This window comes from Scomber japonicus, chromosome 9, assembly GCF_027409825.1.
Source record: "Scomber japonicus isolate fScoJap1 chromosome 9, fScoJap1.pri, whole genome shotgun sequence".
NCBI lineage: Eukaryota > Metazoa > Chordata > Actinopteri > Scombriformes > Scombridae > Scomber > Scomber japonicus.
The window spans coordinates 13,118,489-13,145,405 of NC_070586.1; the positions used below are offsets into that span (position 1 = coordinate 13,118,489).

A 26,917-nucleotide genomic window follows, 5' to 3' on the forward strand; every position below is an offset into this window, starting at 1 on the left:
CTCCAGAAAGGCAGACATGAGAGCTCAAAATCAACTTTAAAGAAAAAAAAACTTTTTCAGCGCTGATGCCTGCACATATAGCTGTTTTATTCATAAGCAACTATTAATAATAATGTAATTATTACAATATAATAGTAATGCTACCGTTTGTTGGGTATATGGTTGCCTGCAATTTCAAAGACAGTATACTACATATCCAAACAGTAAAATGAGGACAAAATTCAGCAAATGAAACACAATTTCAGTTTATTCAAAATAAAAATGGAATGATGTATTTAAAAAGAAAAAAAAAGTTAATAAATGGATCCTGTCTTTTAAATAGAATATCAAACTAAAAACCGCTATTATAGCTTTCTGCTCAACAGCAATGCACACACAACTCGTATTCAAAAGCACACCCAGCAGCACTTGAAGGCAACACAAGTATTTCTACAGTCACTGCTGCTAATGAGGTCGGTCCAGTTCTTGGTATGAACAGGATGATTAAAAAAAAAAGTTTATATGCAACAATATTTCACAGTGTTAAGACATTCGAATCAACAGAACCGTAAAATATGAAAAACATTCAATTGGAAAATTCTTAAAATCTACAAAAACATGAAAATTTCATTTATCAATAGTTGGTTGAAAAATACATAGTACAGTTAAGAAAATCGAGGACAGCCTTTGAAAACAAAATCTGGCTTTCCACGCAGATATAGACGATGGAAGCGGCTTCTAATAACCGTCACGTAAAAGGAAAACCGCTACAGTCCGTGTCGCAGGATGTGACGCTCCAGTTCACAGCTGTTCGTGAGGTTTCGTCCACAAAACTCACAAGTAAACAGTTTTTTCTCAGTAACGGCTGAGTGTCGGACTTCAGCTGCTCCGTCCACAGCTGTGACTGCACCTGAAGGACAAGAACAATGAAAGTTATGTCATGAGCTATTTTCTTAAGCCTAACTAGGGCTTCAAATCACAATTACGATCATCAAGTGCTGTCTACTAAGTATTTGTAATGTCCAAACTGAGCAAATATTCATAGCATAAAATGTGAAGTGACCATCGTTGTACATAGAAACTATATTGCGTGTTGCTCTTTCACTAGTTATTTAAAATTCACTGTGATCAGTTCAGTTTTTCACCTTCGGATACACATGGGTCGTCAGCTTCCTTCATCCGGCTTCCCTCCGCATGTCCCCAATCCTTCAATCGACTCTTGTTGGTTTCAGTGATCACCTTGTCTCCTCTGTCCTGCCTCTTCTCCAAACGACCACCTTCTTCTTCCTCTTTGCAGCGTGTGAGAGGTTCCTCGTTTAGAGGTTCTTTCTCAAGTACAGGCATTGCTCCATAATCGAGCTTCTCACAGTTTGTCTGATTGTGCACGTGTTCTTCTTTACAGTGTGAAACCTTATCTACTCGTTTCTTACGGCTCATCTTAACTTGTGCACTGTTGGGTGTCAGACTTAGCAAATGTCTCTCAGCTGTGAAACACTCTTGATTCTTCTTGGGAGTTACCGCAGTTGTGTCTTCAGGTTGTTTTTTTGGGTGTTGGGCCAAAGTGATGTTGTCCTCTTCATTGAGTAAAATGATCTTACTAAAAACATTTTCTACAACTTCATTTTCAATGTCCTGCTCGATCTTAACCAGTCTATCATAACCGGCCTTCCTGGGTGTTCGGTGGATGCTGCCATCGTCGTCGAGCAGTAGAATATGACGCAGTATGTCGTCCTCGACCTTCGCCTCAATGTTCGACGTTCTATCCTGAAACGCCTTCATTTGGAGCTTGCGTGCCTGTGCTTTTCCAGCTATTCTCCCCTCTGCTGCCTCTTCCCTTTTTTGCATTGCCATTTTTCTGCTGTCTACACTTCCTCCGAGCTGTTTTTCACTCATCTGCCTCTCTTTCTCTGGATAACTGCAATCCACAAAATGCACATCTGCACCGTTATCTTCTGCCACTTTTGGTTCTGCTCTTTTTTCGACCCCTTGTCTTTTTGCAGCGTCAGGCGAGCTCATCTCATTCTGTGTTCGTTCCTGTGGGTCCTGCCCGTGCTTCTCTGGGACAGCAGCATTTGGGTTTGCAATGTTTTTACACTGAAGGATAAATGCAGAGTGCCTGGTGAGACTTCCTGCATTTGCTTTTCTGCTGCCCTGCCTTTGTGGTATCTGTAGTTTCATGCTCTCCCTTAGGAAATTTACTGCAGGGTTCTTGGCACGTGTGTCATCTGAAACTTCATTACAGTCCATAACTAACTCCTCTGTTTCTACATATTCAACCTCATTGTTTTTCTCCAAGTTAGACACAGGTTCTTCCTCCTCCTCTTCTTCTGGCGCCCTACCACCTCTTGCCTCTAGTTGATCAAGGCTGACCTGACCCACAAGCGCATGATTCCTCACAACCTGCACAAAAGAAAAAGAAATCTATATATATAAAATTGCAATAACTTACAGGGCATTCCATGTGCACCACATCATACTCTCTAAACGTCTTAAGCATCAATGGAGAACTATTTTTATATGAGAAATAGTCACATCAGCTACTGACGATGTGCTTGTATCATTCCTTCTGACACAAAGGAATTCCAGCAGTGCACAGAGGGGTTGATTAGAAATACTCACCTGGTGCTTATCACACAGGTGCGCTTCCAAGTTGCATAGCTGAGAGCAGTCAAAGTAGCACAGCCGGCACTTGTAAGGTTTGATGTCATCGTGCCTCTTCATGTGCAAATGCAGGTTTTCAGCACTGGCGCTTGTAAAAGTGCACTTGTGACATCGGAAGACAATGCCTTGAAGGTAGCGTGACAGCTTCGGGCGACGCACCTCAATTGGCACAACGCGCTCCTCTGAAAGCATAAGAGAAAAAAAGACTGAATATAACGTGACAAATAACAGGTGGGGCACTGAATCCTGTCCAGAGCCCAACTCACCACGATGCAAGATGATGTGGTCGATCATGTTGTTCTTGTTCTTGGTCTGGTAGAGGCAGAAAGGGCAGCGAAGGTCTTTCTGATGAGTGGGCCCAGACTCGAAGGTAGAATGACCCGTCTCAATGTGCATCTCCAGATTTTTCCTAATGAAGAGAAGAAGAACAAGTGAGGGAGAAGTATGACGCTTGCAAAATGTGACTTACTAATGTGAGAAACAAAGAATTCAGTTTGGTATCTGAAAAATGTGTACACATGAGCTCCATATGTATTCAACCCATGGCTGCATTCCAATAAGGATCAATTACTGAACAAAATTGGTATGAAGAAACTGCAACAATTTAAAAAAATCAATTAATCATTTCAGTAATTTTTTTGAACAAATGTGTAATTTTCAATTTTCAGTTACATTTAAGCACAAGTTAGCATTTAGGACATACAAAGACTCAATTTCTGCTACAAATAAACTTCCCAAGTTGCCCACAACACTGTAAAATATTCTTTAGAAATATTCTTTATTACATCAAAAAGGGTACAATGTTTCAAGATTGGCCTGAAAAGGTTAGCTCGAATTGTTGTACTCTTTTTGGTATGAACTAAAGAAAACATTTTCTACAGTGTAGCGAGTCTTTGAGAAACAGTAATTACAATAATTTTTTAGGCTGTCCCGAGAACAATGTGCATGTATTTTACCGATTTACACTGGTGACTTTTCAGTGTGCCATTTTTGGGCATGCCCTGTCCCCTGAATATAATTTAAGGTATAGTACTTATGACAGCACATTTATGTTGTTGGTTTTTGGCAACACACTCAATACATACTAATAAATACCAGTGAAAGTACCAAATTACCTCAGTGGTTGTGACTTACCTCAAACCAGTGAAGAAGTTGCAGTCTTTACACCTGAGCATCTTCTTTCCATGTCGATTTAGGAGGTGTCGTCGTATACTGGACGAATGTTCAGTGGTAAAATTGCAGAACTCGCAGTGAAGTAGACCGTTCACAGGCAACTTGGGGTCTTGTACTTTCGCTTTAGATGAGGGCCCAGCCTCTGCCATCAAGCTGAAGTGGTTCAACTGCCGCTGCACCTCTGGGGGCTCCAAGTACATTGATCCTGTCAAAGTACAACAATACATCTTCTCTCAATATGGCTGTTAATGCAAAAAAGTGCATATTACAGGTTTTGGCATTTCTATATAATATGAGTTATAAAACATGAGAGGGATGACTTGCTTTGACCAATTTCCAGTTCTTCATCAGGTTCAGGCAAATTGTTCAGTTCCTCTGATGAATTAGGGGGCTCTTTCTCAGCCATCTGAGTGTTCTCCGTATCTTGGTTGTCAGTCTCAGCAGGATTCATGATGATATCTGTGCATGTGGAAACAGTACATACATGGAACGAGACAGAGATAAACTTCACATGAAATATCTAGATGCAAGTGCTGAGGAACCTGTGCAGGTTTCCGTTCAGATTTCTCAGGATTCTTCCAGTCTAGTTGCTATAATGGTCATAACTGGCCTTTTAAGTGCTATTAAATGTGTCTGCAATAGCCCATTTTGAAATCAACACTGTGTTAGACGCTGGTAAGAAACCATCACGATCAGAACCAGCTTGGAGAGACAACACCAGAGAACAGCTTTCATGCATACTGCTAACCTGTAACAGCTTGTTTTAAAAACATTGTGTATCTCAAGATTACCAAGAAACCACTTCCAACAGCCGTGTTGTGTAGTTTTACATAAGATGCAGATGCTCACCTTGATGGCTTTTGATAAAATGATTCTTCCACAGGGCCATGACAGTCGTCTTATAGGGACAGATGCTACACCGGAAAGGCCTCCGCGTCCCAGACTTGAACACGACGTATTTGTCAATACTGCTGAAATTTAAAAAAACAGTCACATGTGATGTCAGATAGCTTAACAACCAAATTCATAGTTGGGGTTCTGGATATAAAGGACATCAGATATGCGTGATGTATTTTTCACTTAATACATTAAAAATATAGTATTCAGCAAAGTATGAATAGTTCTTTATTAATTACACTGTGATAGTATTAAAAGATAGTTTCATATTTCTTATATCTGTCCTAAAACAATACTCATGTACATTACTTGCTGTTATGATTCTAACTGACCTTCATGTCCTAATGGTGCTTCTAGCATAAGTTGTACAGTTGGGCTTTAGCAGTCTGCTTTACTCAAATCATACGTGTTTGATTTTTAATTCCCTTTAGTTAGTATCTCTCCACTGCAGCTCAACAAGGAGACAGAACAATGACATTTTTTGCTAAAAAGAAAGTACTGTCTTGACTTTTCTAACTGGTCGAATTAACTGCAGATAAACTTTGGAATATGTCTTTTTACAGAAGGACTGTGGATTTTTCTCCTCTCATCACTTACATTAGAGGTGAATTAGGAAGGGATCTTGTAATGTTCAGTATGAACAGGAGAACTGATCACAAATAATAAAACCGGTTTCAATGTCCATATGGGCACCTGACTGTTGTTTTAAGACCAACTCTGGTGTTGAAATGCTACTACATGCTGACCGGTCTTGTATAAAACCTTCTTCCCCATAGGCCCTAATTCCACAATGCTTATCACCAAAGTTTCAAAGTTCCTCTTACGTGTGCTTTAAGGCTGAGGTAGGCAGGTTGTCCAGTTTCTTGATGGCCGCCACAGCTGCATGGCTGCGTTCATGGCAACGCAAACCTTTCAGTGACATGAATGTCAGAGCACACTGTTTGCAAGTATGTTTGTCTTCTCTTGATTCTGGCTCTGGCTCCTGCACATCAGCTGGTTTTGAAGGTGATGACAATGGACTTGTTGGCAAAGTGACATTGCTTTGGTCCGGCTCCTCCACATCAGCTGGTTTTGAAGGTGATGACAATGGACTTGTCGGCAAAGTCACATTGCTTTGGTCCGGCTCCTCCACATCAGCTGGTTTTGAAGGTGATGACAATGGACTTGTCGGCAAAGTCACATTGCTTTGGTCTGGCTCCTCCACATCAGCTGGTTTTGAAGGTGATGACAATGGACTTGTCTGCAAAGTCACATTGCTTTGGTCTGGCTCCTCCACATCAGCTGGTTTTGAAGGTGATGACAATGGACTTGTCGGCAAAGTCACATTGCTTTGGTCTGGCTCCTCCACATCAGCTGGTTTTGAAGGTGATGACAATGGACTTGTCGGCAAAGTCACATTGCTTTGGTCTGGCTTCTCCACAGTTTCTAACGCGGGCAGTTCATCTTGCTCACAGAGCTGAAAACGAAACACAGCAATGTTAAATACATTTTAAATGGAAAATGTAGACCAAGGATGTAGTGCAAATGAACATATTTGCAGAGTAAACTTACCTCAGTGGACTTGGCCTCTGGTGTCATCGTATCAACAAGTGATGCCTCTGTCCTTGCAGCCATTTCCTCTGCAGCATTTTCCATTGTTTTCTTCCTCTTGTGGTAATCCATGTGCAAACACAGATTTTTAATTCCATTCAACCGTTTCTTGCAGTGGCAACATTTGTAAACCCATTTATATTTTTTTGATAGTGGGTATAACACAATGAAGTCCAATTTGCAATCTGAGCTGTGAGAGGTACTATAGTGGGTACTAAGCATCTCTAATGAGTAAAATACTAAGTTGGGACACTTTTTACATTTAATTTGTCCACTTTCCTCAGAATCTGGTTCAGCTTCAGGCAGGTAATTGATCTTTGTTCCTAGTTTATTATACTTCACAAGCCGCCTGCTTGTGGCAAGTGCATCAAGCTTGTGAATCACTTTGTAGTGTCTCCACAGGTACCTTCGCCTTGCTCCTGAATAGGCACACATGTCACACTTAAATTTTTCTTGCACTGATGGTGGTGGTTGTGGCATGTTGCCTTTGGCGTTGTGTTTGTGGGAGCCCTCCTTTCCATGGTCCCTTTCTAAATGGATTTTCAGCTTCTTCAATGATGCATGAATTTGTGGACATATTTTACACATATACCCTCTTTCATTACTGCTTTTTCCCAGCTTACAACCAACCATGTTGGTTACAAGTATTTCAATTGTTTTCAGATCATCTGCCCTGGCTACGAGGGCTGGGTGGCCCATTTGGCAGTGAGTGAGAATGCCATGGTGGCTAGCATTCACATAGGGACACTTTGGACACTTGAAGACATTTTTTTTGTTTTTTTCTGTCGCTGTGCTGGATTGAGATGCATCTGAAGTATTTTCTGCCATGTGGTTTGAAGGATGATCTGCAGATGTAGTTGCTGACTTCTTGAGGACATTGTGGTATACTGGTGCATAGTATTTGTGGAAGGCATCTTTTCCATGTATCCTAGTATAATGATATCCAAGACACCTAGTCTGTGAAAAGGATTTGGAACAGATTACGCATTTGTATGCACAATCCTGAGCCGATGAAGCAGGTGTATTGTTGTGGTAAGTGTGCATATGCCGACGGAGCGCAACTTTTGTGGTGCATTTATAAAAGCAGACCTGACAACTGATCACTGCATGCGTTTTCTTCTTAAAAGAGAAACCTTGCTTTACTGATCCCTGAGTCCTGTGGGTCTTAGATTGCTGTGCTGGTTTGAGAGCTGTTTCGGGTGTGTTTGGCACACTTTGATTATGGTCTTCCTCACAGTGCTTGCTCAGCTCCTCTAGCGTTGAATGGATTTGTGGGCAGGTTTTACACATGTACCCAATATATCTCAACATGCCATCAGGATCTGTTCCTTTCGAACAGCCCTTCTGAAGGTTCAAATGTTCTTCCTCGACATGAAGACTGTCTGCTCTGGATTCAAGGGTAGGATGCTCCTTCAGACAGTGACAGAAAACTTCTTCACAATTGGTATTCACGTAGCTACAATGTGGACATTTAAAGATATGCACATTTGTCTGGACTTGTAGTTGCTCTTCTTGCAGTTCTTCTTCAGTTACATTTTGTCTGTGCTCTACTCCAAGGTGAGTTTTGAGACTATGATCGGCATGAAACTGCGCTGGGCAGTGAGGGCATTTCAGCTCTGTGGAAGATTCTGTTGCTTCTTGAGGTGAATCAAGTGAGTTGTCAAATTCAAGAGGCACTTGGTAGGATTCAAATGACCCAGATATTTCACTGTGGTCTTCCATCTTCTTTTTTGCACTTGGCTTCTTTCTGTTGATGACATCCAAGACTGAGCCATCTTCTTTCACAGACCAAGGATGAACAGAACGGTAGTGGTCTGTGATACCTGACACTGAGCGTCCTTTAAATGAACATGCTCTGCATGGATATATTTCTGTTTCATTTTCTCCAGATCTTAGAGGAGTGGATGTTCCAGGACCGACATTTGACCTAGCAGTTATGAGGTCAACACATGGTCTACGACCTGGGTGTTTGTCCTGGTAGTGCTTATCCAATATTGTTGCTTTTTTGTGGGAAAAAACACAGTATTCACAGTGATACCCTGACTGTAAATTTCCTTGTTTAAAATGTGACCCGTGCATCTTCCGCGTATGTCGCCTCAAAAGATACACATGTTGAGTGATGTATGCGCATCTAGGACACTGAAGGGTCTTCTGTGCTTGTGAGGCTTTCTTTGAGGACGACACTGACACTGAAGAGGATTTGCCAGGCCCCTTTGTTTTTTTCTTTTTATTTCTCTTTTCCTTAACGGGTGTTTGATCGACTTCTTGGTTTGCAGTTGCTTTCAGAGGCAATTTCTTTGTCTGTTCAAGAACCATAGAAGTATGCAGACGGATTTCTTTAGCATTTGACACAAATCCACAATGCGTTTTGGAGTAATGATGCACTATACGGCTCATAGAACTTTGCCGATAGTTGCAAAAGTGGCAGAAAAACATATGTTCATCGCCTTCATTCAAAAGGGGAAGAGGTAGACCAGTAGAAATAGAGGACTCCTTTGCTTGAGATTTGGATTTTTTAATTTCATCACGAATCAAAGCTGTATACTCAATAACAGATTCAGTGCTAAACTTACAGCTTGTGTGCAATTTGGATTGATGGGTTGTTACTCCTTTTAATGATGGATTTCCATAGTTGCACTTTTGGCAGTAAAACAAGTCCTCTGCACGTGCAAAAGCATGACACTTTGTCACTGAAGTAGATAGTGATGCACTTGCTGTGGCTTTAGCTTCACTTTGAAGTTTTTTCTTCCGAACCTCAGCGCTATGCTTTACGATCTCTTGAATACCTACTTGTGTGTGTAAAGAATGTTTTGCATTGTGATGACAAACAACACTTTTTATTTTGGTACTTGAATAACTGCAAAACTGGCAGTAAAACACTGCATTTGGTGAAGTGGGGGATACATGCTCCATTTCAGTAGACATTTTACTGTCTCGTTTCGCAGGCGTTCTGTCCCCTGCAGATTCCACTTTCTTGGTTTTGGGAGACTCTGAATGAGTCTTTGAAGTTTCTGGCAAGTGCTTAAGATTTATCTGAGCAACTGAAATCTTCTGTTGTGGCATCTTAGCTTTTTCTTTTGTTTCCTGAATCTGAGAATCTGAGATTTTCTTTTGTGGTGTAGATTTGTCTGTTATTATCACAGACTTTTGAGGCTCTGACATCTTTTCAGGGATCGTCTGTGATGTGACAAGAGAAGATTGTTTGATTTTGTCAATTGTGATCGCTTCTTCTGGATGGCTTTTTTGGTAGTGGACATGCATAACAACAACTGACTTATGACTGAACTTGCATTTGTTGCATTGAAACAAGACTACATCTGCTCCTTTGGACGTAGCATGTTGCGATGAGGGTGCATTTTTGACTTCCTCGCATGGTACTGGGGCGCTCTCAGTAGAAATCCTTTCTGAACTGGAAGTCTTTTCACATGCATTCAACTGAGATGACCCCTCCTGGCTTGTGGTTGCCAAATATTTGGAGTACATCAATGCATTATTCACTTCATGTGTTGGGTGCTTTTCCTTGTAATGTCTTCTCAAGGACTTCAATGCATTAATGGTAAAGGAACACAGAAAACATTTGAAAACCAAATGGAGTTCACGTAGTTGCATCTTGAATACATTTGGGGCCTCGGGATGATTTTTTGTGTAGTGTTTCTTAAGGCTAGCTACACTTACAAACTCAATTGGACAGTGCAGGCAACGGAAGGTAGCACTCTGATTAATCGGATCCTGAATGTAGTCAGATGTATATCTTACGTAAGGGTGGTCACTCTGATAATGGGTAGACACACCTTGGATGCCCACATCACTGTAGTCACAGTGCTTGCAAGAGTAAACTTTTGGGCTTTCCATGTCTCCATTAACAAGATTAATACTGGTTTCTTCCTCATCCTCACTAACTTCAAATGAAAACTCTGCACTGCTTAATAAGTCTTGCTTGCCTTCCCTTGCCACCTTTACTTTTTTGGCTGGGGAACTTATTAAGCTTTCATTACATGTCCTTTTGCCGGCATTGTTAAAAACTGCTTCTTTGATGTGTCCCTTAGGCGTTGGTGGTGTAAGGTCAGCATTTAGAAGGTAGTCATTTAGCAAGAACTGCTGAGACACTGCGGAGAGATCAATCATGGGCTTTGCAGAGACTTTAAAAACCCCACTGCTCTTTTGGCCGGAGCTTAAAGGGGATTCTTGCAAAATTAGCATATCTCTGGTGCCATCTAGAAGTGTTGGGTTATCAGTTGACCCCACTGCGGATAGTCCATTTGATCCAGATGCCTTAAAGTACTTTGTGATGGTCTGAATTGGCTTCTTATATGTTTTCAGGTCCTTTGATGAGTTGGGTGTGCATTTAGTTTTTGAGGTAGACATAGCTGATGATGAAATCTCTTTTGCCCCTGGAACTTTCTGGTTTGCAGAAATGATAGATGTCGTCTTTTCTTTCACATTCTGATTGTCTGATTCTTTGTGACACGTTTCATGTGTTTTAAAATCGTCCCAAGAACAAGCTTTAAAATCACAGTGCTGGCATTCAAAAGTACTTCTTGTTCTGTCACTGTTTTTGTCATTGCTGGCTTTGTTACTCCCAGTTAAACCAGCGTCTCTGAGAGAAGCATCCACAGAGTAGTCATGCACATTGTTGAGATGTTCAAAAAGGAAGACCTTGGATTTGAAGCTGAGTGGACAGCGACTACAATGAAAAGACTTCACTGTGGAATCTTGAGGGACAGGTTCATTGTGCATCATATGACCAGGAGTGGTGGAGTGCACTGAATCTGAGGAGGGCAAGTAACAGAATTTAGTTAACTTAATGTGCATAGAAACAACACATAAAATTGTCAGAAAACTCATTGTAGTAAGTACCTTCTTGCATCTTGCATTCCTCTCTTTCCCCAGAGCATTACATACTGTATATAATCATAGCAGTGACACACCTGTAGAAGATAGAAAATACATACATTACTGAACTGTTAAAGTTACAAAAGCAGAGCCACAGATTTGCTTACTTTGTTATAACTCTTCACGTTAAATGCAGTTTCATATAGATAATGAAACGAAGAGAAGTACTGCTCTTCTCAAGTATTAAAGGAAACACAACTGAGCATAGGCATTTTACATTCAAAGCAAACTACTCTGCACTATATCAACCTTGTTACCATGTTGGATGGTAATGGTAATATCAACCACTTGTCTTTATTTCATTATGATGCTGTGTTTTCTGTCATTGTCTTAAAGTCACACATGTTGTTAGTGCATGTTTCTATAATAAAGAGGTGAAACTTAAAATAAAAAATATGCAAGGTATGCTCCTCAATCTGCCACAATATCTAGAAACAGAGATGTAGTCTGTTTAAAAGTGATCAGTTTTATTAATAGCCTCAGCGCCATCTACCAAAGCACCATCAAAAGCATTCTGACCTACAGTTTCACTTCCTGGTTTAAGAACTGCAAGGCCTACGAGCAACGGCAGCTAAACAAGACCTGCAGGGTCACATGTGCCTCTCTCCCCTTCCTGATCAAGGTCTATCTGGAGCAATGCATTTGCAGAGCTACCTCCATCATTAAAGACCCACACCACCCTTCTTAAGGCCGGTTTTCCCTCCTGCCGAGTCAACTGGAAATAGGTACAGGAGCATCTGCTGCAGATGTAGCACACTACAGTCTTAAACAAACTGACAACAGTACTTAAGTCTATTACTTGCACTGAGTGGAGCTAAAGAGAAACAATATCTTGTTCTTGAACAACACAACAATAAAAACATTAAACCCCACTGACACTCACTGGTAGGGCTGGGCGATAAGGACAAAATTAACGGCATTTTAGACCAAATACCTCAATATCGATATTGCAACAATATTGTAGAGATGACTGCAGATGATTTCACAAAGTATTTTCATATGAAATTTTTGAAAAATAATCATCAGTAATGTGGACATAATGACAAAGTGGGTAAAAAGGTACATAACAGAAGAGCTAGAACAGTCTGGTAAGTTCAGAAAATGATATACTTAACTATAATGGAGCCTTTTAAAACGGGAAAAGACAACTCTACTGACATGTCACGATATCCAAAATCTAAGAAGATATTGATATAATATCGATATATTGCCCAGCCCTACTCACTGGCCTCTTTATCAAGTACATCTGTGCAATCTCATTTTAATCCAATACAACAGATCTGCTTTATAAATTCTGCATTTACGGAGCTCATACATTTTCAGTTTTTGTAGACATTGTCAGAAAGGTGATAATTCTGCTTTATGTTTATTGCTGAGGTCATAGTGGGTGATGGTGGTGTAATAGGTGGGTAGATAGGAAACTTTACTGATCCCACTAGAGGGAGCATTCAAAATTGACACAACAGTATTCTTAAGTGATAAAAAATAAAATAAAATACTATATACAACAATCTCTAAATACTATATAAAATGAAAAATATATACAAAACATTAGAGGGAGTTGGAAATACTGGGAGCTGTGGTGTTGTACAGTCTGATGGGTGCATTATCTTGAAAGGTGGATTGTCCACACCATTAACATACATGAGGGGTGCAAAATATTAGGAACATCAGTCACAATAATGCATCCCAGTACACCACCACCACTTAGTACCACCTCAGTAATAAACATAGAGCATAATTATCACTTTTTTAAAAATAATGTTAACCAAAAAATAGCTTGCACAGATGTACCTAATGAAGTAACCAGTGAGTGTTATAGTCTAAATGTTTCACATCGGTGTCGGATTGTAAGTGTAATACCATTAAATGTCCAGTAGGTGTCGCCATTTACTCTCTAACACATGCACCGAAACAGTGAACCATTTTATTACCATTACTTGTTTTTATATTGCTTCAGAAAGCATTGTTTTGCTTCAGATTAACAATACCAACATCTATGTGAATATTAATCAAGAGGGGATAAAAACACATCTATCTAACAGTAACTTGACTGTTTAATGTTACAGGTAAAACCGATGCGACGTTTTTTTCCAACAACAACAACAAGAACAAAAAACCTCATTAAAATGCTCAGTGCGTAAACGGTGCGTACTCACAGAAGCAGAGAAACACTGGACGATGCTTTTAAAAGGTGATATTTTGAGTCGCTGGTGTTAATAAAGTGAAGAAACTGCACATTTCCGCCATCTTTCCCGCGAGTAGAAACTTTCTGTGATCGATAGAAGAAGAAGTGCAGGCGGAGGAGGAGGAAGTAGGCTTCTTCTTCTGCTTCTGCTTCTCCCAGCTCATTATGTTGATTTATTACCTACTGGACTGGAGTGTGAAGCAGTCATATGGCAGTGAAAAAGACTATATTGCCTCTATTATTCTTAGGCGGCTTATTTAATTTGTGTATTAGTAGTATAAAATTAAAATAAGCTTCCAAATAAACGTGTCGCTTCTCTATAGCGCCCCCTGTTGACAGTATCGGTACTGTGTTAGCTATATGTGACTTTCTATTCAGACTTTGAGTTTATGAAATGTCATCAGTCTTATCATCATCTCTACAGATAGTATTGATATATAGCCAGCCCTATATATCAAAAACAGAAGGTGTTTACACCAAATCGTGAAATGGTCGGGCAAACTGATTGGAGAGTCTCAGCTTTATCCAGAATCCCTGTACAGCAGACAAATACAGAGGATAGCTGTCTCTATTTTAAAATATAACTCCCAACCTCTTAATGGTGAGTTTCAGCTGCTCCCTGCTTGTAAAACCAAACGATACAAAGACAGCTTTGTACCAGCAGCCATCGGTGCTATTAACAAGTGAAAGAAACTGCAAAACTTAACATTACTTATTTATTCATGTTTTGTATTGTTTCTTTTATCTTGCTTTTATTAATGGCACACTGGGGACAGTAGGGACATGCCCCCCCACACACACTTTCAAATTAATTTATTATTATTATTATTTTATTTTTCAGCTGCACAGCTGCACAGCATTTCCTGTGTGTGTGTAAAAAAACACACAGGAAATGGGATTCAAATTGAAAACATTTTTTTTTATATCAGAGGAACCCCCAGACCCTTTGTTTTGTGCATCCACCCTCCCAGCTAATAAATAATAAAAAAGAAGAAACACATAAAAAAACAATATAAAAACACATAACACATAAAAACAGTGTAAAACCACCCACTCACTAGTCCACTTAACAATATTGCACACAGTCCTTAAAGTGCATATCCAGTGTAAGACAGAGGTGCATGTGTTATGTGAGTCGCTGCCTGGCAGTATTTAATGCAACAACGGCTGTAGGATGAAAAACTGTGTTTTAGTCTGTTAGTGTGTGTTTTGATGACCCTGTATGCCTGATGGGAGCAGTTCAAGCAGATTGTGTCCGGGGAGTGATGAGTCCTGTGAGATGGCTAGAGGATATAGAGAGACATAAATAAAAACATCAACAAAAAATGTCTCAATTTACAATGACACATTGCTCTTTTTGAAAATTTAGCAGCAGATTAGTTTAACTTCAACTTCAACCACTTTATTTATATAGCACTTTAAACACAACACAGTATCAAAGTGCTTCACACAGAAGAAAAACACAATTAAAAAAAAATTATAATCATAAATTTAGGACATGCTCTTTGGTGTGTTTCAGTTAGCATCATTTTTTAGTAGGCAAAATATGACATTAGAAGAGACCTGGGATGGTTGAATTTGTTTTTAATTTTTAAAAAAAACATAGTGCATTCAAAACGTTATGCAAACTAGTGACATATGTCTGCTATTAAATGGTGTAGCTGTTCTCTCTGCAACAAAAACAGGAAATGTATGGTTTAGTCTCAGACACAAGGAGTGAAATGTTACAATTAGCCTCATAGACTGGGTTAGTTGTAACATACCTGGGCTGAAATGTAACATTATCAAATAAGGATTTTGACAAAAACATAAAGTATTAAATATTTTTATTCAACACATAAATTACTTTATAATATTGTTGGTGTGTGTCTCTGTGTGTTACACCTTAATTTGAACATAATAATAAAACTGAACAAAACAGTTCAACAATTCAACATTATATACATAAAGTCAAATCTTCTTAACATATCTGGCAATATCTGACTAGCTTCAAGTAGTGTATTTGCATTTTCAAAAATTGGTCTATTTATATATTTGCTTCTGTGATATAAGGATTGTTTAGGGGCTTCTTTTAAAGGAGGGTTATATGAATATTAAGTGTCAATAAATTACTTTCATGTTGTATATTATTAGTTCATGTTCACACTTTTTTTATTGGACGTTTAAATATGCAGAGGCGAAGCAAAGTATATCCAAACCCCTTAAATACTTTGACTACAATATATATATTTTTGTGTTTTCATAAAAACAACCAAAGATTTCGGACCATTACTATGAATAAATCTGACCTGTATGGGTTTGTCATTGGTTCCGGGTGAGGACTTTGTTTCCCCCGGATCATTTCCGGGCGGACCACAACACGGAAGTAACACAGCAGGCAATGACCGTCATTCATATTCACATGTTTATAGTGGGAGCTCCTCTTAAAATTTAATTTTTTCTCTACTGTAACCTACAGTGTAAGTTTGTTTCATCGATATATCACATTATACTCTGTTCTAGACGACATTGATTTATTTGAAAGAGTTAAGCCAGGTTTAGCTGTAGAGCACAGATTATATTATTATTATGTAGACCTCAGTGTTAAGTGATTTACTGTGACTCTGATATTAGTATGTGCCATTTTTTAGTATGACTTTATCTGATTACAAGTGAACTAACCTTTCCCTGCCACAGCTGATATAACCAGAGACACTGGTAAAATCGTTAAAGTTGTTGCTACACAAACAAACACCTAAAAAAAAGAAAGGTCTCTGACACATGAACATCTCTGTCTTTGTGCTTCTGATCCGCTGTGAGCACAAAAGGAAAATGCCTGTCATAGCAAATCAGTTCTTCTCTGTGAAAAAAGCCATTGGATAACAATTGTGTGTGTGTGTGTGTGTGTGTGTGTGTGTGTGTGTGTGTGTGTGTGTGTGTGTGTGTGTGTGTGTGTGTGTGTGTTCTGTTCAGGGGTGACATTTTTTCTCTAAGGAATAAAGACAATGTTCACCTGACCTCAGAGAGACATCATGCTCACAGCCAAGCTGACCGGCCAGCTGACTCTGAACGCCCTCAGAAGGACCCACCATGGCGCCTGTCACCCCTGCATTTACACCCTATCAAACTACAACCTTCACAAAGAAAGGCAAAGGACGAGAGATGGTCTCCTCTCAGACTCCAGCGTGTTGAGACGAGGGTTTTACAGCCAGAGTGCGATCCGTCCTTCAGTCAGACTACGTGAACCACAGCATTATGGAAGAAGACCGTTCAGTTTATCAGCTGCTACGATTGTGAATGCAGCCCCATCACCTGTCCAGCCGTACCTCCGGTTGATGAGGCTGGACAAACCTATTGGTGTGTACCTATTGTATGTTTTAAAGTATGTTTAAGTGTATGTTTGTTTAATGACACACAATAGGGAAAATGTCCATCACAACCTCCCAGAGCTCTAGGTGACGTCCAAGACATTATGTTAAAAAACAACAACAATATATGTCCAAGAAAAGAAAATGATCTCATTTGATAGGCTGGAACTGGAGACTTCTTGGCTTTTTTTCAGAATGTTTGCTTCAAACTTGACTGAAACAATAATTGATTATCAAAAAAGAAAGATTGGTTTTAACATATAAAAATTATTGTTCTAAATTATTTTAATAATTATATTTAATGAAATCAATATTGGGATTGGTTCAGCATTATTTTTTACTTCATGTTTTGATAATATCTGCAAATGTTTAAATCTCTTTCAGCGTAATTATCACAATTTTGTCACAAACAACACTGCAAAAATATAATAGGGTATTAAAAATACCTACTTAAAATAGGGAGTATGAAAATATCAACTTGATTTTCAGCTGAATTTAAAGAGGACTTTTCCAAAAAGTGCATGTTGCAGGTGGTATTGTCTATTCAAGATATTTATTTCAGCCTCAAAAGACATTAATGCATCCAAACTTTCATAATTTTGTCTAAACTTAACTAATATTGTGGTCTGGGAAACCTTGAAAAAAAAGTCTCAAATACATAAAAATATAAACATCCTCTCTAAGATCTAATTTGAGTAAGGTAACACTTTAATTATTGACCCTGAAAAAAAAATCTAAAAGTCCAATCTGTTTTTTATGATGAGTTAAGGTGTGTTCGTGTTTCATAGGCACGTGGCTGTTGTACCTGCCGTGTACATGGAGCATCGCTCTGGCTTCCGACCCCGGATGCCTCCCACATCTGGGCATGCTCACCCTGTTTGGTGCGGGTGCTCTGCTGATGAGAGGAGCGGGCTGCACCATCAACGACATGTGGGATAAAGACTTTGACAAGAAGGTATTTATATGTTCTTGTTCTATTCTGTGCACACAACATCTACTGCATGTCTGTCCGTCCTGGAAGAGGGACTTTCCCTCTGAGCCTTCTTCCATTTTTTCCCCATCAAAGTTTTTTTTAGAGAATTTTTCCTTACTCTAGTCAAGGGTTTAAGAATAGAGGATGTTTTATTGCTTTACAGATTATAAAACCCCCTGAGGCAAATTTGTGACATGGGCTATACAAATGAAATTGACTTTAGCTGAGAGTAATACGTGTTTTATAATGCAAATTGACCCACTAAGGTCCCATATAGCATGCTTAGTTCCTCCCTGATCATGATCTGAAATGTTCTAACACCAGTAAGATGCTGTTAATAGTAGCTGTGTCTGTGTCAATAACAGCATCCTTATTGCTATATTACAGCAAGAATGGCACATTCCTAATATAATTTCAGCATCGACTGATTTAAAGTGATGATGTTTCTTGTGCAGGTTGCCAGGACGGCCACTCGACCTATTGCATCAGGGGAGATTTCTCGGATGCAGGCACTAGTCTTCCTGGGAGGGCAGCTCTCTCTTGCACTCGGAGTTCTCCTTTGTCTCAACTATTACAGGTACCCCAGTGGTCTTCGTGTGTTCATTAAATCTGTGTATAGTGATATCTTCAGCTTCAATTAGTTTATCTGCAAAAAGGAAAAAAAAACACAGCACAGAAGATGGAATACATAAATCAGGAGTATCGGTCATTAAGGCTCCATTTCTTGTACTGTTCTTTATTAAAATGGGTAACTGCTGCTGTGTTTTGGGGTTAAATTCGCCTTGAGACCAGCCATAGCAAAGAATTAGTGGTAATAATGGCAACGGAACAAACACTGATGGCCGGTGTGTGTTAATGTACAAATCCAAATAATGTATGTTAGATTGCAGTCATAAGAGTTTCCTATGTAGAAAGTTGTTTATATATTTAATGATTTGACACTTTTTGCTCTTTACAGCATAGCTCTGGGTGCTGCCTCATTATCTCTTGTCGTCACCTACCCGCTGATGAAGAGGATCACATACTGGCCACAGTTTGTGCTAGGTGTTGTACATACTGAATAAGATCACACTGCAGTATTCTGCGTAAATTTAACAATCCTTCCCATTAGCTGAGCTAAACTTCAGTCACGTGTTTTCATCTGTTTAGGCCTCACTTTCAACTGGGGAGCGCTGCTCGGCTGGTCTGCTGTCAAGGGCTGCTGTGATTGGTCCGTGTGTCTCCCGCTGTATTTCTCAGGAGTGATGTGGACATTAATATATGACACAATATATGCACATCAGGTGAAGTAGGAGGTTTTCTATGTTCTCTACAGCTCTTAATGTTTCCTATCAAAGTCTTATTCAACATGAATCATGTGAGAATGTTTTACCTCAAATTTATTGAAGGAATAGTTAAATTTTTGAAAGATGCAAACCTCACGCAGACCTTTAGTAAATCAGGCCCATAATATTATTTCCACTGAAAAAGCCAAATACCATCAGGTGTTGTTATACAATGGAAATGAGTAAAAAATATGCTGATGTAATGTCTTGCCATATTGTCCATCACTACTGCTGCATCATGTTAGCTTTGGTCGAACTGTGGATTACCTGTTTGCACTGAGCAATGGACTGATGGGGAAAAGGATAGGTGACCAACAATGAAACTAAATGACACCTGAGTAGCCTACATATTAAATGTAGAACTGAAATTTCAAACTATTGTTTTGACTTGATTGTAGCAGAGCACTTCTGTTTCATTACTTTCAGTCATTCTGGAGTAGAAAATAAGCTTAATTCATCACTGAGTATGTATTAAACCTGTTTCCCTCTGACCCTATTTGATAAATAGGATAAAGAAGACGACGTCAAAGTAGGAGTGAAGTCTACTGCGCTGAGGCTCCAGGAGCAAACCAAGCCTTGGCTGAGTGGCTTCACGGTGGCCATGATGTCAGGTCTGGTTGCAGCTGGGGTCAATGCTGAACAGACGCTCCCTTACTACGCTGTACTGTCCACGGTGGCCATTCATCTAACACATCAGGTGAGGAACACAGTGGTAACTATTATAGTACATATAAAGGACTTATAAGGTTTCTTCCCACAGTGAAATAATTGCCAATTGCATAAAGTGGAGATTTAAATCAGTAACCAGTCTTCTTGGTTATTTTATATTTATATTTATTATATTTTTATTTATGTATTTACTCTCCTCTTTTGTAGATTTACACACTGGACATTAACAAACCAGAGGACTGCTGGAAGAAGTTTGTGTCAAACAGAAACCTTGGACTGTTGTTATTTTTAGGCATTGTCGCTGGCAATTTGTGGAAGGAAAGAAGAGAGACTTTACTGCAAAATGAGGAATCACAAAGATGAGGAAGTGAGATAAAAAGTATATATTTATATCCTCTACAGTTCATCACGTTCTACATTTTTTACCATTAATAAAGCACTATATACATGAACACAAAAATGTAATGTGAGCTGTATGATTTTAACCCATAAAATAAAGTAGCTGGATAGATTTATTTGCTCATATCTTAATTTAATCATAATATACAATTCATTTTCAACTGGATATTGATGACATTCAATCATTAAGTAACATATATAAAATATAGTACCTACTAAATATAATTAACTTAGATATTCAGGTACCTGTACCAAAAAATGCAGTTTTAATCGCTTGTTTAACTCAATTTAATGTTAATGCTTGTTATTTGCTTTTCTACCACTAGGGGGCAGAGAGATCTCAAAATGGTCAATATGATAAGGAGGAATGATTACAGCAAGGAAATCCTGTTTCATTGTTCATATGGGTGCCTAACTATTATTTTAAGACTTGATTGTGAACCCCTCCTTTAATTTATTACTGCTATAATTTGGGGAATCATACTTTAGGGGCTTCTGACAATCATAAGTCCAGTATTTTCTGGCCTTTTTAGTCCACTGACTACTGAGAAAAATATCTTGGTGTCTCGCTTGAATGTTTTTAGGTGTCGCTGGTTTACATAAGATCTGGGCAGTGTGTACTTTTCCTGTTTGAGCTTATTTGCTGCTGCCAGTTAGTTTTATATGTGGGATTGGTGAGAGTAGTCATGCTCAACCATGCAACCAAAATAAAGTACTATATACGTGAGCACAAAAATGTAATGTGAGCTGTATGATTTTAACCCATAAAATAAAGTAGCTGGATAGATTTCTTTGCTCATATCTTAATTTAATCATAATTTACAATTCATTTTCAACTGGATATTGATGACATTCAATCATTAAATAAAAAATATAAAATATAGTACCTACTAAATATAATTAACTTAGATATTCAGGTACCTGTATGACTTTAGACTTCTGATGGCTACACAAAAAATGTAGTTTTAATCGCTTGTTTAACTTAATTTAATGTTAATGCTTGTTAATTGCTTTTCTACCACTAGAGAGCAGAAAGATCTCAAAATGATCAATATGATAAGGAGGAATGATTACATCAAGGAAATCCTGTTTCATTGTTCATGTGGGTGCCTAACTATTATTTTAAGACTTGATTGTGAACCCCTCCTTTAATTTATTACTGCTATAACTTGGGGAATCATACTTTAGGGGCTTCTGACAATCATAAGTCCAGTATTTTCTGGCCTTTTTAGTCCACCGACTATTGAGAAAAATATCTTGGTGTCTCGCTTGAATGTGTTTAGGAGTCACATCAGATCTTGGCAGTGTGTACTTTTCCTGTTTGAGCTTGTCTGCTGCTGGCAGTTAGTTTCATATGTGGGATTGGTGAGAGTAGTCATGCTCAACCATGCAACCAAAACAATGTGCCACAAAGAGCGTTGAGTCGGGCCAGTTTTCTCAGTGTAAAAATGTTGCTTAATACAGGTTTCATTTACAAGCCTACTGAAGATGATGCTAGCCGAAAGAAATGCAAAATTAAATAATAGGTGGCTGAAAAATAGAGCCAAACCCTCTTCTTCAACTACTCCACACAAATGATAATCTGAATACATTTATCCAGTCTGTGTAGTCAAGAATACATATTTGATGTGACTAACCTAAACTGTGCTGGCTTTTAAGAAAATAAAGAGCACAATTATATTACAAAGTGGAAACAGACCCACGTATGTTACAGACAGAAGTCTCAAACCGGACATATCTCTTAATTCTACTGCTATAACCACACAAGTAACAATCATTTGAGTGTTTATCCAGCTTAAACAGATGTACAGCAGTTGTTTCCATTTTGATGAAAGTTTTGGGAACATGTATCTGTGTATATAATAGTCTGCTTTGACTGTTGCTGCCCAGGTCAGAAACCCCACAAAGTGACCCAAGTGCAAACCATGCCACCACAGTGAAAAACCAAAAGTCATGAATAACTGGAAATGTTTGCAGCGTATATAAACCAAACGACGCAGCCACAAAGCTGTCGTACTGTTCCATCGACGGGCAAAATCAGACATATGGATTGAAGCCTCGATGGCCCAGAAGTCTCCATCACATATCCCGCTCCAGTTTGGGGTGTCACTCTTGACATTTTCACAAAATCCAAGCCCAGCTGTGTTATTGAGGCATTCACTGATCCTCCAGTGGGTGTAATACTCTATCCTCAAAGCAAGTCCCACACCCCAAACCCATAGCAGGCCATAAAGAGCAGTAGAGCTGGAGGAATCATAAGCATTACGTTTCAAAAAATAAACGAGACAATATCTTACCCACCCTAGCAATAACACCTGAATCAACTTAAAGGAGACTACACCCAGTGGATTGGGTGGAGGGTTTAACCTGATACCCTCCATTAGGGACACAAATTGACTGTAGGAGCACAAAGGGCCACCAAGCAGGGTGGTGAAATTAAGGGTGTAACTGATTAGAGGCAGAAAAATGACATTCATCTTATTTAGGGTGGAAGCATTTAAGAGAAATACAACTTTTTTCTCCTGGATGTCCATGGATACTGAGGTGATCCTCTGGGTGAGAAGCATCAAAGAGGACACAGCCAAAAACAACCTGCAAGTATGAGAGGTGTTAATTTGATTATATAGAGCATGATTCATTTTGGTCAGAAGGAGGAAAAAAGCAGAGGGTCAAAGTTCAACTGAGCCTTAGCTTAAAGGTTAATGACAATTTTTAAATCAATGTGGAAGTCTTAAAGGTGCTCAAAATCATTTAAAGCTTAAAATCTACTAACTAAGTAGATCTGCTGATGAGAACCGTGTGATGTGGTTGAAAGACAGTAATGTTGTTTTTCTAGTATTTAGAAGATTTCAAAGGTGAGTAATCCAGAGTAGAGCATCACGCTGGATTTATACTCTTTAACTGTATTAGTCAGGCATATTAACCTAGAGTAAACAATTGCTGTCTGTGGAATCGGTTTCCCACTTTTCATCTTAAATGCATAAATTATGACTCAAGTCGGCCAAGCTCACCATTCATAACTGATGTTTGATGCTCTGCCAAAGTGTGAAGATGATGATATATATACAGATTAGTACCTGATGTCGACAGGCTCGTGCAGGTAGTATTCCCTGTACTGTATAAGCAGGTGCCAGAAGGTTTGCCACGACATCTGAACACCAAACACCCAGATGTGGATACAGTTGGGATCCACGGAGAGAACAAGCAGAATAAAGACAAAGGCGGAGGTGAAGAGAAACGCACTATAGACGCCCATGGTGAGAATAGCCAGGACACATCCTACGATAGAAACACACAGGTACCTGCGGATATAATACATAGATTAGATCATAATTCAGAGAAATTTAAACTATAAGTGGATTAATTCTAAAAACAAATTATACAATCATACAAAACACTAATTTAGTAGTTTCTATATGTTTGTGTTGGACAAATTATTTCATACTTGACTTCACATTTCAATTCAACTAAACTTTTAATTAATAAATGTTTACTGCAACCATGTAAGCATTGTATATGTTTAGAGTCATCTGCACAAATAATTATATGACACTCTGGTCTGATATGAAGTATAATGCAGTATATAATACAGTCAATGAGTTTGTAATTATACATACCTGTACGTCAAGGACAGATATCCCCGTTTAGAAAGAAAATAAAACAAAAATGCAAATGGAAGTGAAAGACATTGGTACATTAAAAACTGATGTTGTTCCCACATCCAGTCGATCAGACTCATATCTGAGAGTGTGAGTGAACATCACAGACGAACCAACAAAGCCGCTGATGGGAGACATCTGAGCTTTTTCGTGGAGATTGTCGTATTAAAGAGGTGAAATGTTTGTTTTACCTAGACTGAGTGTTTGTGTCGTTCCATCTGTGACTCGCATTAAAGTCATTTCTTTTGTTTACCGCTATCAGTGCTGTGTAAAATAGGCGAGCCTTATGTCAGTCCATATTTCAGCAACTGTAGCAACCAACAACCAACATTTGTTCAGATCAAAAAGCTATACAGACGATAACTCAGATAGTCTTTAACTCCAGTTGGGGATTGTTTTTTAGAGGGAATTGATTCTTTGCTTTTACATTAATGTGATTGTTGATGTTTGATTTTTGTAAATGTTCATATCAGAGCTGCATTACACTGTGCAGCATAGATACATTTTTATTTAATTTAAAAAAGGTAACACTGATTTAAATTAAACTTATAGGCCTGACTGGTTAGTCTGATGTTGTCCTTTTTGTGTTTTAGACCTTTTCTTTCATTTTGACAAAGAGGGCATATTATAAAAAAACGGCGTAGCTTCCCAAATTACAAGCCCACAGCAGTGGTTTATTTGTTTGACAGTTTGCAAAGTAAAATTCAGTTCAAACAAAGCCAGAGATAGAAAGGTTAAAGATAAACAGGGAGGTCAAGCAGCAGGCATTTAAAAACTCATTGAAGCTGTGCACTTAACATCGACATCATGGTGCTTTGATTTGTGACATATTTGTACCTTAACAACAACAACAACAATACCAAACTCATGAAATCTGTTAAAACGTACTGTCATTTCTAATAGTTACAATATATATGTATGTACTTCATACTAAAATATAAATACAATGTAGTCAAATTGAGAAGTGACGCAAATCTAATGAGCTTTTTCCACCAAATCACAAAAAACTCAATATCTCACCGTCCTTTTAACTCAAGGTCATATTTGTGTCTACAAACAGGTTTATCACTGCTGGCTTTTTACTGACAGACACAATTTAGGATAAATCTATTCAAATAGTGTCAGCTAGTCTAAGCCAAAGCAACCAGACTACAAAAACTACAATGACATTGGGACTAAAAGCTACTTTTGACCACATGAGAAACCTTTGAGTATCTTTTGTAAGTTGATTTCAGTATTAAATCAGTCTGCAGATAAATGTTTCTCCTACTGAGCTTTACTTTCACTTTAATATCAACATCTATTTTTGGTTAATTGGATGTTATCCTTCTTAGTAATGTTCTTTATCCAGTCAGTAAACAGTCAGTATGAGACTATTATTGTAATTGAATTGCTGTAGGATGTTTTGAGCTGCTCATGAAGAGGAAATGTCAAAGGTGAGCAGATCTGACCTGTTAGGCAATGTGTTTGTACCAAGAGGCACCAAAAGCCACAAAGCTTCAAAACAAAGAACAACTTATAGATTTGTTAATATTTAATACTTAGTAAATGACAAAATTTGGCATAAAAATACTACTTGTGCATATTTTCTGCAGTAGTGACACGTATTGTGAAATATTCTGAGGAAATAAATGAGTCAACCTAAACTGAATGCCCTCAAGGTATGTCACACAATTATTCATGGTTTATAATTCTTACTCTCACTTCATTCATTTCACCGAGTATAAACATGCTTGGTTCCTGTCCTAAATTCTTAAAGGCTTACTGACTCATGTTTGAAGGTAGTTGCAAACAGTTGATTGAGGCAGTGAAAGCCACAACCAAGCTCCCAGAAAGATAACGCATTTCACTGGAGCTCCTTTGGCAGCTGGCAATTCTGAGTGGGGAACAGGTGGCGGCACAATAATGTTTCTATTTTGCTGGTTGGTTGAGCATTTAGTATTTGTTACAGTAACAGTAATAGTAGCAGGAGTCCTGTGAGAAATTATGTGTATTCTGTCCACAGTCATTCAGCGTCACTGAAAAGTAGTGAAATAACTTCCAAGTTTCATTTTATCCTATGTTATTTTATAACAAAGTTGGATTCATAACCAGAGTTGATGTGCGGAATGATTAATAGCAGTATGATAGATGTAGCACCGCTGTAGTGATCATTTATGTTTCATGCACACATACAGTATGTAAATGGCTTGAAACATCACAACAGTATGGTTAAGTTTTAGTTTTGGGTGTCACGGGTTCATGAGTTTATGTTTAATGCCTCAAGTCAATATACAGACGGGTGACAAATTAAAGGAAAAATCTGAATAAATGAGTGGAGAAACCTAACGACTGCAGATGTTTCCACACAGTTGCACTGAATGGTACAAATAAACAAGTAACTTCCAAAAATGCTCTGTTGCAAGTATAAATATGCTGAGCACACCCAGTTGATTCAGATTTTGTATCGAGGCACCAAGAGGAAAAGGTTTAAATGACTTTGATTGACGTTGGGGGACGGATGGCAGGAGGCTGATGTTTCAAAAGGAACAGTGACTAAAGTGATGTCTGTATATAGATCTATGGGAAAGATGTCAGTAAATAGAGTGTGAAAACGATGTGAATCATATGCTATGGCCTTCTCAGTCACCAGATCTCAACCCAGTTAAACACCTATAGGATATTTAGGACTGACGTGTTAGTTAGCGCTCTCCACCACCATCATCAAAACACCAAATGAGGGAATATCTTTAGGAAGAATGGTGTTCATCCGTCTAGTAGAGTTAAGAGACTCATAGAATCACAGTAGAGGCATACTGAAGCTGTTTTGATTGCATATGGTGGCCCAAAACTTTACTAAGACACTTTATGTTGTTTTTTCCTTTCATTTGTACCCCAGCGTTAGCTTTTATTACTTGTTTGGACACATTTCTGTGTCTGTTCTCACACTGACCTCGACATCTGCGTAACTTCACTCATTTACTGTATGAAATTAAATATGTTTGGTCAGTGTTTGTCTGGTTTTTGCCACTTTTTACAGAGTATGTTTCTGCTCTAACTGCTGTGACAAAGAAATATCATCTAATATATTACCCTCATAATAATTACAAGAAAAGATTGCTAGACACTGGATAAGAACTTGATGGTTTAACTGGTTTGATGCTTTGATGCTGACTAACGCCATA

The 26,917-nt window shown here is 38.6% G+C and overlaps 3 protein-coding genes across 3 annotated transcripts; 1 reads left to right on the plus strand and 2 right to left on the minus strand.

Annotated features, from left to right (window-relative positions):
• Positions 1–235: 235 nt before the first annotated feature.
• LOC128364872 (zinc finger protein 462-like) lies at positions 236–13,467 on the minus strand. Its single transcript, XM_053325495.1, has 11 exons — positions 13,353–13,467; positions 11,158–11,228; positions 6,262–11,069; positions 5,535–6,166; positions 4,663–4,781; positions 4,138–4,272; positions 3,775–4,018; positions 2,907–3,049; positions 2,599–2,822; positions 1,125–2,379; positions 236–889 (listed from the first exon to the last, which is right to left on the minus strand). The coding sequence occupies exons 2-11, from the start codon at positions 11,165–11,167 to the stop codon at positions 747–749; spliced, it is 7,713 nt and encodes a 2,570-aa protein (XP_053181470.1). The 5' UTR covers positions 11,168–11,228; positions 13,353–13,467; the 3' UTR covers positions 236–746.
• A 2,288-nt stretch (positions 13,468–15,755) lies between these two features.
• On the plus strand, positions 15,756–20,188 carry coq2 (coenzyme Q2 4-hydroxybenzoate polyprenyltransferase). Its single transcript, XM_053326075.1, has 8 exons — positions 15,756–15,840; positions 16,334–16,717; positions 17,517–17,683; positions 18,157–18,278; positions 18,660–18,745; positions 18,851–18,984; positions 19,535–19,723; positions 19,903–20,188. The coding sequence occupies exons 2-8, from the start codon at positions 16,393–16,395 to the stop codon at positions 20,056–20,058; spliced, it is 1,179 nt and encodes a 392-aa protein (XP_053182050.1). The 5' UTR covers positions 15,756–15,840; positions 16,334–16,392; the 3' UTR covers positions 20,059–20,188.
• Positions 20,189–21,731: 1,543 nt separating this feature from the next.
• mboat4 (membrane bound O-acyltransferase domain containing 4) lies at positions 21,732–23,815 on the minus strand. Its single transcript, XM_053325496.1, has 3 exons — positions 23,712–23,815; positions 23,172–23,396; positions 21,732–22,686 (listed from the first exon to the last, which is right to left on the minus strand). Exons 1-3 carry the CDS (start codon positions 23,813–23,815, stop codon positions 21,732–21,734), a joined length of 1,284 nt encoding a protein of 427 aa, XP_053181471.1.
• Positions 23,816–26,917: the final 3,102 nt, after the last annotated feature.